Below are 14,422 nucleotides of genomic sequence, written 5' to 3'. Positions count from 1 at the left end.
CTCAATGTTTGCTAAAGTTTCTACCTCTTGTTTGCAAACAGGTATGATTGCCTGTGTAATGCAGAGTCTGAAAAATTTTTTTACAAGATATATTGTGATTGTATTAGACAGTTACTTTGAAATTTATTAGACAGTTACTTTGCAATTTTGAAAAAGAAATTGCAAAATGTACAATACTGTTATTTGGGGATGCTCTGGATGCTTATTAAGAATAAATGAGGTTTCATAATTATACCTAAGTAAAATGTACCAACGTTATTATGCAAATCTAGCTTTCAGGTAAAGTCCCTGTGAAGCAGACTTGAATAATTTCAAGAGAAAAATTGTTCCGGAGCCAGGTATCGATCCCGGGACCTTTGGCTGAGCATGCCAACGCTCTACCGATTGAGCTACCCAGGAACTTCACCTGACACCATCTCAAAAAAAGGAAAAGATTGAGACCATGTCAGGTGAAGTTCCTGGGTAGCTCAGTTGGTAGAGGATTGACACACTCAGCCAAAGGTCCCAGGATCAGTACCCGGCTCCAGAACAAATTTTCTCTTGAAAATATTCATGTACCAGAGTTACATTCAAGAATGCAACATTATCTTTCATATTATGAAATAAATAATACATTTTATACATTTGGGACTTGATTCTGACTTTGTTCTACTTTCAGGCTGCAGGCTCTATAATTGGTAAAGGCGGTCACAACATAACGAAATTGCGGACAGAGGTGAGTAATGAAAATTCTAGCTTATAAAGAGTGTAAATATCAGCCTTTTGTATTTGAAAGAGAAGCTCTAATAATTTACATTCACACAAGTAAATAAACACATTTACCTGCCATTATTAATCTTACATACATTTAATTTCAACAAAGACTAAGAAATTAAACTAGAAAGTGTCTTAAGACACGGAGTTTGTTACTAGATATTACAACCTTAATTGCATTGTGTCATTAAATTTTTAAAAATCATATTTGTCTCGGCTGAAGACACAACATTTTCATTTAAATGATTTCAGTGTTTCAGACATTACCATCCTGACTCATTTGCAAAGCTATTTTTGATAAATACACTAAACCTCAACAGCGACAAAAATACAATTAAAAGAGCAGTAACTCTAAACACATATTGATCTGCTTAAAAGTTGAAATCACTGTTTGTTGACAAAAACCTTTTTCAGTAATTTTTTTAACATGTTTTGCCCCCAATTTTACTCCTTCCATCGCCCTCTGAATGGTTCATCGTTGGTCCCTGATTGGTCCCATATCTGACCAATGGTACGATGGCCCCGCCCTTGCCCATTCTGCTGCTCATCGCTGCCCCGTCGGATTGAATGCCCGCCCGCCCGCCCTGCCTGTGAATGGGAATTATGCCCCCATCGAATGGCAGTACAAAGCCTCAGTTACTGTCCCTGATTGCCCCGGGCCTGAACGGTAAATTCATCACATATTTTTATTAGGTTCAATTTCTGTTACCTACTCCATGTGGCTTGGCTTGGTGACCCCTTTAGACACAGCACTCAATACATATGCTTGTAGTGAAGAGACAAAGTTACTACAAATTCTTTGTTTCTAATTAATTTTGAGGTTTTTTTAATCTTGTTTTCTTTCCTTTGATTTTATTAGTGAGATTGAAGTTTTTCATTAAATATTTTTTATTCAGTTCTCATCTATTGAATTATTTAAAATCAAAGTTACAAATATAGACCTATGGAATTATTCGTAGAGAAATTGAACTTGCTATCATATAACCCTGCAGTAGGTTGCACTCTTAAAGTGCTTCTATACCTGGTTTCCACTAAATTACCAAAAAAAAAAAAAAAAAAAAAAATTGTTAGCCATTTATCGTAAATGGAAATTTTGTTGCAAACGTTCAATGAACTTTACTCACTACTGGCCCGGACATAATGGAACTAATCGCACATCACGTTCCCCGTGTGTGTCTAGAGATGGTCCAAAATTAGCAAGGCAATATGTGTACGGTACCTACAACAAAAACTCCCATTATTGAATATCCTGCTCTGGGTAGGTTTTAAATAGGCCTATTCCAGTCAAAGAATCTTATGGTCACTAATTCTTTTATATTTTAGATAATTGTTTACTTAGTTAATTTTGTAATAAACTTACAGTAAATTGATTACTTTATAGCCTTGAAAGGAATAATAAGCAATATAACAAAGAATTGCCACCTTTTTGTTTGCATTGTTAATCTCTTACTTTATTTTTATATATACAATATGTCGAGCACTTTTAGTTAAAGACTGAGTGAAGCCTAGTATATTTATTTTTTCTATGTTTGTAGTATGTGGTTCGAGACTAAGTCTGACTGCTGACTAATTGTAGTTATTCCAGAGCAGTTCATCACAAAGTTAGAAAGAAAGCAGTTCTTTGTTAAGTCTTGTTCAATAATTTGTGTTTGACAGATGAAATAAAGTGATACAGTGTGATGAATTATCTCAAAGTGTTAATTTAAAAATATGTTGAACTTGACATGCTGCATTTATTATACTATTGTTATCCTTTCAATTCAACTTTTTTTTCTCTCTCACTTTCTAGTTTAGTCATGTATGCATTTGGTGGCAATTCTTGTAAATTTCATATACGTTAAATTATTCAATTCGTTCAGTCTTAGTACCACAAATGTTATAATTTATTTGTTCATATGAGGTTAGAATTAAAACAATGTATAGTTTTGTGACGAAATTATTTGAGGTTTATTTACACCATGCTTACATGGAGTCCTGGGTTAGCCCTGAGAAGTAAGAGAAGGAAATCCGTGGGTTAGTTAATAGGACACATACCCCCTTACATAAAACACTTAAATACTCAAGCCTGAGATATATTTGTTAACAGTTGAAAATCACAAATAATGTAATAAATTTTGTGTAATATTTATTTAGGAGAGGATGACCAGACATTCATAGATTGTATTAAGTATTTTTTTGGTTTTATATTTAGTAATATTGATTTGAATTTTTATTTATTGGTGAAAGAGTAATGGTGGGTAGGAAGCGTTGTACACTTTGTCAAGGTACATTGAGAGATCGATATTTTAAGTAAAGATTCGTGTTCTTACAGTTCATTTTGATACTTTTTTAGAAAGGTAATGGAAGCATAAAATTTTTACCTATTGGTACATTCAGAGGTTTTCACTGATACTATTATTTACGAATAGGATAAATAACTAATATTTTTTTAAAATTTTGTAACAATGCTCACAAAATATTCCGGATATTTAGAGCTCATAATTCTTGCTGTAACATTTCAAAAGTTGTTGTTTTCTAATGCCAGGCATTTGACAATAAAGTCATTTGACCTCTTGCACTCCAATATTTTTCAAAGATATTGTCATGGTTAGCCACTGACGCACAGAACAAAAGTGAAATGCCTCTTCTTTCTTTACCTGAGCTGTGTGTGCCGTTCACTAATTAAACAATTAAACATTGCAGTATGCAGTATAATTTGTCTGGTCATCCTAATTAACGGGGTTTTAGTGTAGGCTAATGATCTAATTTCTGTGTTACAGTTTGAGAGTAATATTGAGAACACCATGTGTGTTATCCTGTGTCAAGCTGTAGTTGGTATCATTGACCGTAATTTAATTTTAAAGTCACTTTTATTTTAAGCAAATTTTCCAAAGTATGTATACTAAAGTTAATTTAATTTGTCAATTTTTTTTTCTTTAGATATCTCTACTTTATCACCATACTTTAATCAGATTGCAGTTGCCATATTCCAAGAAGTTTTTTTGGTTGACATTTGTTACGTATTTAAGCAATATAGGTCATAATAATAATTAATAATAAAATAGTAAATGAAAGTTGCTATGTCTGTTCATGGCAAATCTGTGTCCCATAAGTTTTCACAACTGTTTTTCCACATTTTCTTTTCCTGTGTGCAAATGAACTTCTGTTACTATGCAGTTAATTCACAGTGCTGTTTTATTTTTCATTATCCTACTTTCTGTTAAATTGTACTAGCATTTTTATAAGAATTTTATTTAGTTTCGGTTTTATTTTTCTGATTGATGTGCATAGCAGGACCTGTTGTTTTATGTGTGTATTTATATCTTACAGCATACTGACCATATCTTCGGATTTGGACACAGTTCTTCAGGTGGTGAATGAGATAATTCCGAATGTCGAAGACGTAAGTATTTTTTATTTTATCTCTGTGAAGGTTTAATTTTAATTTCACTGAACTTAATAGAGTAAAGAGGAAAATCATAGTCGTGATTTATAAAATAACTTTGGCGAGTAAATTACTCTTTCTTTTAGATTGAAGTATTTCAATTTAGAGTAAGTGATTGTTGCATAGATTTTCTAACGAAGAAATATTACCACTATGTAATGTAATAGGTTTGGAGAGGAGACTTAAATCCACTTGGTTGTAAATCCAGACGTTCAGAATTTTTCCAGAAAACATTATTAAAATGGTATTACCTTCAGGTTTCATAACTGGCCATCAGTTACAATTATTCATTTGTCAGAAGTGTAGCTGAACAAATAATAATGCAAACTACTACGTGCAAGGATTCGAATGTCCCATCCCTAGTTTATATCCATGTATTGAATTTGATGTATGTTCAAACACACACATTTCTCGCTTTTGCCGAGCTCTGAATCTCGTAATTTAGTATGACTGGAAAATATTTTTAAACATACATGAAATTCAATAAATATACTGTTAATATGAAGACAATGTATAAAAAAGTGATCGAATGGAAGAAAACAGTAAAAGAAGGTGGTTATATGGAGATTCTAACCGTGGTCCATGTATACTTGTGTACATTGATGTCCCCTCAAGCTGCACAGACTCATAACAGAGAAGCTGCGACTAATGGATAGTTATGAAAGCTAGCAGTACAGTTTTAAAAGACACTTTAATGGCTGACCATCTATGGCTTTAATCTAAATAACTACAATTTGATATGTATTTCATTAAAATATGTTAGGTGACCTTCCTGTTTGTCTTAGTTGATTTCATATTTGTTCATTACAAATTTGGCAGAGGGAGGGAGGATTGTTTAGAACTGTTACTGAATAAAAACAAATTAAATTTATTAACAAAAAAATGGTGGAAGGGAATAGCAATGTTACTGGAGGGAATAGGGTATCAGGTTTCCACACTATAAGCTTGATCTAATCTGGTAATAGTGATAGACAAAAATGAACAATTTATGAACTTTTTATACCTAGGATGAATGTATTATTTCCAGCTATCTTTTGCAAAAATAACATGTTCACATTGATTTAATTTTTACATACATGTTCTGCCCATGGGCAAGTCTTTCACTACAAACCCAGCATTCTCCAATCTGTCCTATTTTCTGCCTTCCTCTTAGTATCCACATATGATCCACATATCTTAATGTCGTCTATTTTCTGATATCTTCTTCTGCCCTGAACTCTTCTCCCATTCTCCATTCCTTCCAGTGCATCCTTCAATACTTCAGTAGACAGTTTCTCCTCAGCCAGTGACCCAACCAATTTCTTTTTCTCTTTCTGATCAGTTTCAGCGTCATTCTTTCTTCCACCACTGTTTCCAACACAACTCCATTTCTTATTCTGTCTGTCCACTTCACATGCTCCATTCTTCTCCATATCCACATTTCAAATGCTTCTATTCGTTTCTCTTCACTTCATCGTAATGTCCATGTTTCTGCCCAATACAATGCCATATGCCACACAAAGCACTTCACTAGTGTCTTCCTTAATTCTTTTTCCAGAGGCCTGCAGAAGATGCTCCTTTTTCTATTAAAAGCTTCCTTTGCCATTGTTATCCTCCTTTTGACTTCCTGGCAGCAGCTCATGTTACTGCTTATAGTACACCCCAAGTATTTGAAGTGGTCCACTTGCTCTACTACCTCATTTAGAATTCGCAAGTTTACCTTCTTTATTTTTCTTGCGACAACCATGGTCTTCGTCTTGTTTGCATTTATCTTCATTCCATACTATTTAATTTTTAATTTGTTAATATGGACAACTCCGCAAAGTGAAATATGTGTAAAAAAAAAACTCTTGGAGAACTAGTGACTTGTCCAAAAAGTTTTTTTAATATATCACTTTGATTCTTCGAATGTTGATGAGAATGTATTTTTTTTCTTCATAATTTTGCAGTATACGAGAATATTTGCAAAACCATAGCTTCTTTAATGTTTTATAACATTGTTCCTGCTTCATTTGCAATGTAGATAGTAAAAGAATCGGCAGCAGTGAAAATTCACCATTATGGCTTATAGTCAGCAATTGTTTTTATAGTAAGTGTTGAGATATATGTAATACTGTTACTTAGAACATTAACACTTCCAAGTTGAAGTGAAGTTCTTTCTCAAGTTAGGCCAATTAGGATGTTAATTCTTTGATATTGCTTTTTTGACTTGAAGGCATCTGGACGGTCAGGATCCCGTGGTGATGACGTAGATCTTCGACTCTTGGTACATCAGAGCCAGGCAGGATGTATCATTGGCAAATCAGGCTTCAAGATCAAGGAACTCAGAGAGGTTGGTGAACATATTCTTATACTATATTTTTACATAGTGGACTGGAATTTTCATTTATAGTTATTTTACAAATGTTATTTTGTATTGAGCAGTTCAGAAAGTTAAAAAATTTAGTGGGTGTGGTATCTGATGGATTATTGTCACTGTGATGTGCCTTCTGCTAATATGTGCTGCAGAAATATATAATTTTAATGCAGTTTGACAAAGTGCTAAATTTGTGATAATGGAAACCTATCAGAATCAGTAAGTAGTATATAAGATAGTCTCGATTCCTTGGAAGTTCAGAGTCTCGATTCCTTGGAAGTTCAGGTTTGTATTAGTGCGAGTTAATTTATGTGCAATTTAGTACACTTGAGTTATGTGGTTGGAGGAATATCCTAACTTACTATAGTCCTTAGTGTGAAGTTTTGGCGAACATAGTCTATTCTGTTCTATTCACCACTATGAGAAATAAGTATAGATGAATACATTTGAAGCAAATTTCAAGTAAAATGTTTTATAGTATATTAATTTGCTTATGGGTTTCAAAGAAAGTTGTATTTTCTGTTAATTCTTGGATTATTGTACGCACATTTTTGGAATGAATAAATTCCTAAATATTACATGTGAACATTTTGTCCAGTGTGTTCAGAAATATGTGCAAGTACGAAGATTGTTTGAAAAGTTCATAGCCTGACATAGAATTAAACTAGGATTATTCTGAAACAGTCCTTATTTCTCAACATAACCCCCCCCCCCTCCCCTCCAGATTCACACACTTGGTCCACTGGTGCTGCAATACTGCTATGTTCTCGTACACAAATTCCTTGAGATTTGCCAAAAAAAAAAAGTCTTCTGCTGCTGCGATAACCTCTTCATTTGACGAAAATTTCTTTCCAGCAAAGTGAATTTTGAGCTTTGGAAAGATAAAGAAGTCTGAGGGTTCTTGATCTGGTGGGGGGGAGGGGCGCAACAATTCAAGCTGTAGTTTGTGCAGTTTAGCATCTGCACTTGCAGACATGTGAGCAGGGAACAGGTGCATTGTCTTGAAGAAACAACACTTTCTTCTTGGCATACATGGCCCTCTTCTCGCGAATTTTCCCTTTCAGTTGCTGCAGCAGATTTGAATTATATTCTCTGCTTATCGTTCTCCTCTTTGCTGGATATCAATCATCATTATCACCTTGGAATTCTAGAACACGGACACTATGACTTTGCCATCCAATTGAACAGCTTTTGTTTTTTTGCAGGCGGAAAATCATTGTGCTTCCATTGTTTCGACTGTTGTTTTGTCTCTGTCTGGTGTGTAGTAGTGGATCCGGTTTTCATCAGTGGTCACAAACAGTCTCAAAAATCGGGTGTACAATTCCTCGAAATTTGACATTTGACGTACTTTTTTTCTGAGCAGAACCCACCTTACGGAGACCTTGGACACGCTTAAAACATTAAGATGTGGCTCATCCATTCAGTTGGTATACACATAACCTGGCTAATTTCCCGCACTTTCAGTCGACAGTTATTCAACACCATATAGTGGATTTTTTCTACGATTTCTTCACTTGTTGCTGTTACTGCATGTCCATTGCAGAAGTCGTCTTCCAAACACTCTCAGCCATGAAATACATTGAAGGTGATATGTTACAGTTGTATGAACACTAATAATTATTAGTGTTCATACAACTGTAACATATCACCTTTAATGTATTTCATAAAATCAGTGAACACTATTATTGACCTAACATGTGTGTTTTATCATTAAATACTCTCAACCATGTTTAAATATACCTGCCCGTTTTTTCACAATCGAAAATGCTGGAGCAGTTTCCCTCAATGTAGCATCCAGGTCTGCTTTGTTCAAAATTAAACTAACAGAAAATTATGATTTTTCGTCCTTGAACTAATGTAAAGTGGCCACTAAGAATAGTGACATTTTTGACACTTTTTCAATGCATCAGTAGGTTAGGCCACGAACCTTTCAAACACACCTTGTAAGTGCACATCCGCAGATGATCAGGGTAATCAACATAAGTTAGTCATTTATATTTTTGAACTTTGAAATGCAGACTTCTTGCGAATAAAGTTGCATTCATCTCTGGATATTTAGGTGGTAGATAATTTCATACACTCACATATGTAATTTGGTTTATACCATAGTTCATTAACTCTAAGTCACCATGCATGATTCTTTTAACAGAAAACTGGAGCTCGGATCAAGATTTTCTCTAATTGCTGCCCTCAAAGCACTGAAAGAGTATGCCAGATTTCAGGAAGGCCAAATACCTGCACGGATTCTATAAGGGAGATAATGGAACTCATCAAAACAGTAAGTACTTTATAACTCAGATAAAACAGAAGCAAAGATAATAGAAGACTTGATGTTCATACTTCGAAAGTTGTTTCTCCTCTTCTTTCTGCTCACCAACAAACTGAAACATCATAGCAAGCTGTTGAATGCCAATGTTAACCCTGAATAGGGCTTTAATTTAATTTGTATTACTTTTGTTACTGTTTGTATTTTTTTTTGTATATGTATATGCTATCTGGTAGGATGAAAGAGAAGGCTCTATGGCCTTAAACCTGTCAGAATAAATAAATAATTTAATTAAGTAATACTATAAACTGTCAACTCTATGTGTATAGCATTAATCGATCAGTTTATAATGCATTTTTACAGGACAGAAAATATAACATTTACCATAGAAATTTGGGTTGATCTGAGTTTATAGTTTTTTCTTTTTTCTTTTTTTTTTTTTCTTTTTTTTTTTTTTTTTACTCTTCAGTTTTCATAGTGTAGTAGGAGATAATATATTCTGAAATAAATTTGTACAATACATAATTGCATTATCAATGCTTTTGTGTCAAACATTAGTGAAAGTTCAAGAACTGTAAAAATTTAACAGCTACAGATCTGTCTTTACGATACTGGGAACCAAGAAGGCAAATGGAAGAATTCCAATATGCCAAGCATTAACAACCAACCAACATTTAGTGAGAGATTGTAATAGAAGCAAAATTTCAAATCTGTGTATAATGGACAAAAATTGAATAGCTGCCCAGAACAAGGTTGTAATCCTCGTTTCTCATAAGTTAACTTTTTCGTGAATAATGGTTAATGATGCGCTATATGTAATACTTGTACTCTTATTAAAATCAGGACATGTGTCTGATTGTCAATCTTGCTCAAAAAATCAGCACATGTGACTGATTGTCAACCTTGCTCAAAAAAAAAAAATTAGAAGTATGTACAGTACAATGTGTTTTTCCCATGTTTTTTAAATTTTGTATTTGCTGGTTACAACCTTGTTCCAGGTAGCTATTCAATTTAAGAATATAGGTAGTTTAAAAAATATATACATATATTCATAGTTTTGTAAAATACATTTAGTTCTATTCGCTAAATAAATTATTTTTGAGATTTTTACTTGGCTGGTACTGGCCAAGCCATATCAAACACATCTAGGATTTATATCACTTCTATATTTTCCCACTGTCCAGCCTAAGATACCTGGAAATTTAACAATAAAAGATTAGAATTCGAAACATTTTAATGATGGAAAAATGTGCGAAAATTCGAAATCTTTTCCAAAATTCGCAGGATTGGAATGCCTCATCCCTTTACCATTATTAGCAGTTCAATCCTATCACCAGTAAAGGGTACTTCATCTGACTTTCAGCAGACAGTATGAATATGGAATGATATTCAGAAGATTATTACTTTGTTTTCTTCGTATATTTGGCTCATTGTACAGTCCTACACTCATTGTTATATGAATTGTTTTTTAATCTGCACTTAGAGATAAGAATGAGAAAATAAATGTTGAAGCCCATTATACATATTCCGAAGTACTGAATCGCATGTTTTTTTACAAATTCTTGTATCTTACAGTGACTTAATTGTGCAAGCAGAAGCAAGAAGTTTATCTTACTATATTACCTTATTTTGCAATGAATGTGTGAATATAGAACAATTCTCATAGTGTTAAAGTCTGAAATTTAACATCATTATCTCAGAGACTAATTACATTTGGAAAGGATCAGAATTTATAATACACGTTACCTGTAAGTTACATGTTGCTTGTTGCAGTCACCAATAAAGGGTATGAACAACCCATATGATCCACACAATTACGACGACTTCCATGCTCAAGAATATGGTGGTTTTGGAGATCAAGATAGCAAAGGTGGACGTGGTGGTCCTGGAGGGATGTATGGTGGTGGTATGGGAGGACCACCACCTATGGGAAGGGGTGGACGTTTCGGACCTGGTGTTGGTGGCAATATGGGTCCTGGACCACGAGGTGGTCCTCGGGGAGGAATGGGGTAAGAAATGTGAATATATTTCAAATGTGTTGCATTTTAACCGTTTATGGCAGGTTTGGGACTCCCATTAGTTATTTCATGCATGGAATATATTTCATCTTCGACTCCTATGGTGTTCAAGTATGTGCTGATTGAAATTGAAATAGACATGTAACAGAAATTCTCTGAACTCAAGTTTGACAAAATTCATATATCTTTTTCACGCCAAAGAATTGTGTAGAATTCTGACGTTAGTGCAGTTTATGGTGGCAATGATGAGAGGGTGAGATTTCCAAACTGCCAGAAATAATAAAAATGTTTGTTATCGTGCATAGAAACTCTTTCTTCAGATCATTTATTACCTATATAATAGGACTCAATCCGTTATACTGAATGTCCCTAATTTTTTCTTTTAGAATTTTTTAACATCAGTTCTCTAAACTGAGAACAAACTGATTGCAATGACTGCTGCTACTTTCTCAGTTATCATCTACTCATCCTTTCAGATTTATTGTTTATGAACATAGATATGTTATAGTCAATTGGAGGAACTTTCTAATTTCGTTTTAAGGGATTGGTGTTTTAATTTATTTTGCAATAGTATATTTGTACATTATAGGACAAAAATACTGTAATTAGGTGAAGCACTTCTAACTTGAAACAAATCAGTACCTAAGTGGTACTATATCATCCATATTAACTACACATAGAATATATAGGGGATACAGCACCATCTTACTGATTACAATTTGGTCTCCACTCGTTACATTGGGTTACCACCTTTTCAGATATAAATGTCTCAGACTCTTTTTCTATCAGTCTTTCTTCAAGCAGTAATATTTTGTGGTATGAATATGTATGAATATGTTGCGTTTTCACTTCAGGGTGTTAAAATAAAATTGAAGATAAATTCTCATTTTTAACTTAATCATATCTAACAACGTAGGATAACTTTACCAGATTTAGGTAAATTTTAACCTGTTTGTTATTAAATGTGTTGGAAAAATAACAGTATTGTACTGTTTTTAAATGTTATGGTTTTTTTAACTCCGTTGTAATGGAATGTAAAATTAATTTTATGGTATGGCAGATTTTTTTATATCCTTAGTTCTTTTGTATGAATTGAACACACACATTTTGGATAGCTGTTAAAATAATTTGTCGTTTTCTTAGTTCACATTTTGCCCAGAATGATCTTGCATCAAGACCAAAATGTTCATTGGGTATACACGTTGTGTAAAGCTGTTTGAGATTCGAGATAAGATTCAAGATAAACATGTTGCCAAAAATCTGATTGTTCCAGAAAAGTGTAGAATTTTTCGCACAAGAAATAACAAAAAATATTTATAATCAAAGGAAAGGAACAAATGAATTATTGTTTCACAGTGTACTGGGTACTCTGCATAGAAATTAAAACTTTTGGAAGTGTGATAACTTTTTAATAATTGGCTGCACATGGATTCTCTTAATATCTTTCTTGTTTATTTTGTATACCTTCAATCGAGGATTATATCTGTTCTCTGCAAGTATTTTATGATTTTTAGTTAGCCATTGCGAATTGATAACGTGAATTAATTTTGGGATATTGAAATTCATATATGGCACCAAATTAAGGTATGTACATGTAAACTAAATGGAATTGCATAAGGTTATTGAATATTTGGAAGGCTTAATTTAAAATTTCAAGAATACATGGAGCATATAACTTCTATGACATTGTTTCAACAGATTTTCATTTTACATGTTTAATTGCGGTTTGATTCATGTAGCTAATGTATGTATATGTTTCTGTTACAGAGGTCCACCTGGAGGTATGGGTCCAGTTCGTGGTGGTGGAGGCTTTGGAGGTGGTCGTGGAGGCTTTGGAGGAAACAGAGGTAAAAAATTTGTCATTTCAAAATGATTAGGAATTACACATTAATCAGATAGGGGCTTCAAAACCAATTGCATCTTCTTTCTTAAGCTTTGCTAAATAAATAGAACAACTTTTTTAATGCACAAGAGTTTTCTTTAATTATTTAATTTTTTTACACGTTTTCTTGTTATGTGTGATTTTATATGTATCTCTATGTACAGCATGCAGAATGATTGTTCACGTTACGTTTTGTTAGTAGATTGTGAAACTAGGTTTTCATAACAAAATAATATTGAAGGATATAAAACATGGGAAATGGATACAAATGACTTGATATGTTGCGGAGAGACATGGAAAAGGGTGTAAAGTAGGAGTTACGAAAAGGAATGGCAGACATACGTGGACTGCAACTGTATAAAATGTGCAGTGCTCTTGAGATGAATTGTGATGTGAGACTGTTCAAAATTTGTACTGCTGTGTATTGAGATTTCTTTAACTTGCATACACCAGCCATCTTAAACTCTTGTCCGTGACTTTTAAACTGTGTAAAATGATATGATTTGCATTGGGTGACCCTTTGTTTGCTATTGCTGTTACTAATCACTCGTCATTTCACTTTTTAAAAATTTTTCTTTACCAGACAGCTTTCATGCATGAGTACTTACCATTTCTCAAATACTACTACAAATTCTTATGAATGTGCATTAACCTTAAATTGTTTTTACTTATTTATTTTTCATTACGTTGTATGTTGAAGCTAAAAAAGTTACGAACTTAAAAGCAAATTCCTGTTGTAAAAGTGTGTTCCTATAAATTTTTGCTGCTAATTGACTGCATGTTACAATATTATTTTGTATCAAACGTCATGCAGTAATTAATTTTATTTTGTTTTTTATTTTTATTTCATAATGGTGTGTTCTCAGACCATTTGGCATAGGAATAACTATTATTGAAATATCCTACATTTTCAACGTTTCTGTTAAGCTTTCCCCAAAGCAGCAGGGTACATACATTTTGTGCGCAAAATTGACTTCACTATTCTTCATATTGTACATATTATTAAAATGCAGTTTAACGCAATTTCTTCCCTGTTCTCTCACCCTCTTCTCGATTATTGTTCATATAGTAACTTAAATTTGACGTGAATTAAGTGGCCTTTAATCCTTTGAAGTATACATAGTAATTTCTTTGAATTCATTGTATTTTATCTGAAGGTTTTTTTTTTTTTTTTTTTTTTTTTTGCATGATCAGCAGTGAAAGATTGAGCAAATGCAGATTTTCCATTAATTAGTTTTATTTTGTAACAAACTTTTATAGTCAACTAAGGCTTATAGTTACATGTAACTTTCTCGACGAAGATTGTTGTAGTGCTATTTGTGGTAATTTGTTTCAAGTTCAAGTTGGGGGTCGGGAGACAAAGTAATTTGTTCCTATGATAAATGGTCAGTGCATTAAATTTTGTTGGAGTACACATTTTATTCCAAATTATTCTTAAAAATAATATAAAGATTGATAATATTATGAAGTTAAGTGTGATACGTTTACTTAGTGAAGTCAAGGAAACATTTGCATGCTTTGTTTTTTATTATGATAGGAAGCTTCTTTACACTTATATTATCAATAGTACATGGGTTTGATGAATTTTTTAAAATGGTGCCACCTGTTACTTGTATCACGAGGACTATAACAAGATATTTCATTTGCTGTTGAGAACTACTGACATTAATGGAGACAGAATAAGATAGAATCGAGACAATAGTAATGACAATAGTTTACTTTCTGGATTACTGAATGTAATAAA

The 14,422-nt window shown here is 33.2% G+C and overlaps 1 protein-coding gene across 1 annotated transcript; it reads left to right on the top strand.

The window, feature by feature from the left end:
* Positions 1-658: 658 nt before the first annotated feature.
* Positions 659-12,643, top strand: LOC138694282 (heterogeneous nuclear ribonucleoprotein K-like; the record flags this gene model as incomplete). The annotated part of the gene is given in 7 exon segments (XM_069817793.1): positions 659-715; positions 1,377-1,420; positions 4,063-4,135; positions 6,372-6,488; positions 8,662-8,790; positions 10,552-10,787; positions 12,564-12,643. Coding segments are annotated over 7 exon segments (736 nt in total), but the record flags the coding sequence as incomplete, so codon positions are not given.
* Positions 12,644-14,422: the final 1,779 nt, after the last annotated feature.

The sequence above is a fragment of the Periplaneta americana genome, unplaced genomic scaffold (assembly GCF_040183065.1).
Source record: "Periplaneta americana isolate PAMFEO1 unplaced genomic scaffold, P.americana_PAMFEO1_priV1 scaffold_88, whole genome shotgun sequence".
NCBI lineage: Eukaryota > Metazoa > Arthropoda > Insecta > Blattodea > Blattidae > Periplaneta > Periplaneta americana.
Note: the sequence above shows the minus strand (reverse complement) of the source record. Positions and strands in the feature narration are given on the sequence as shown.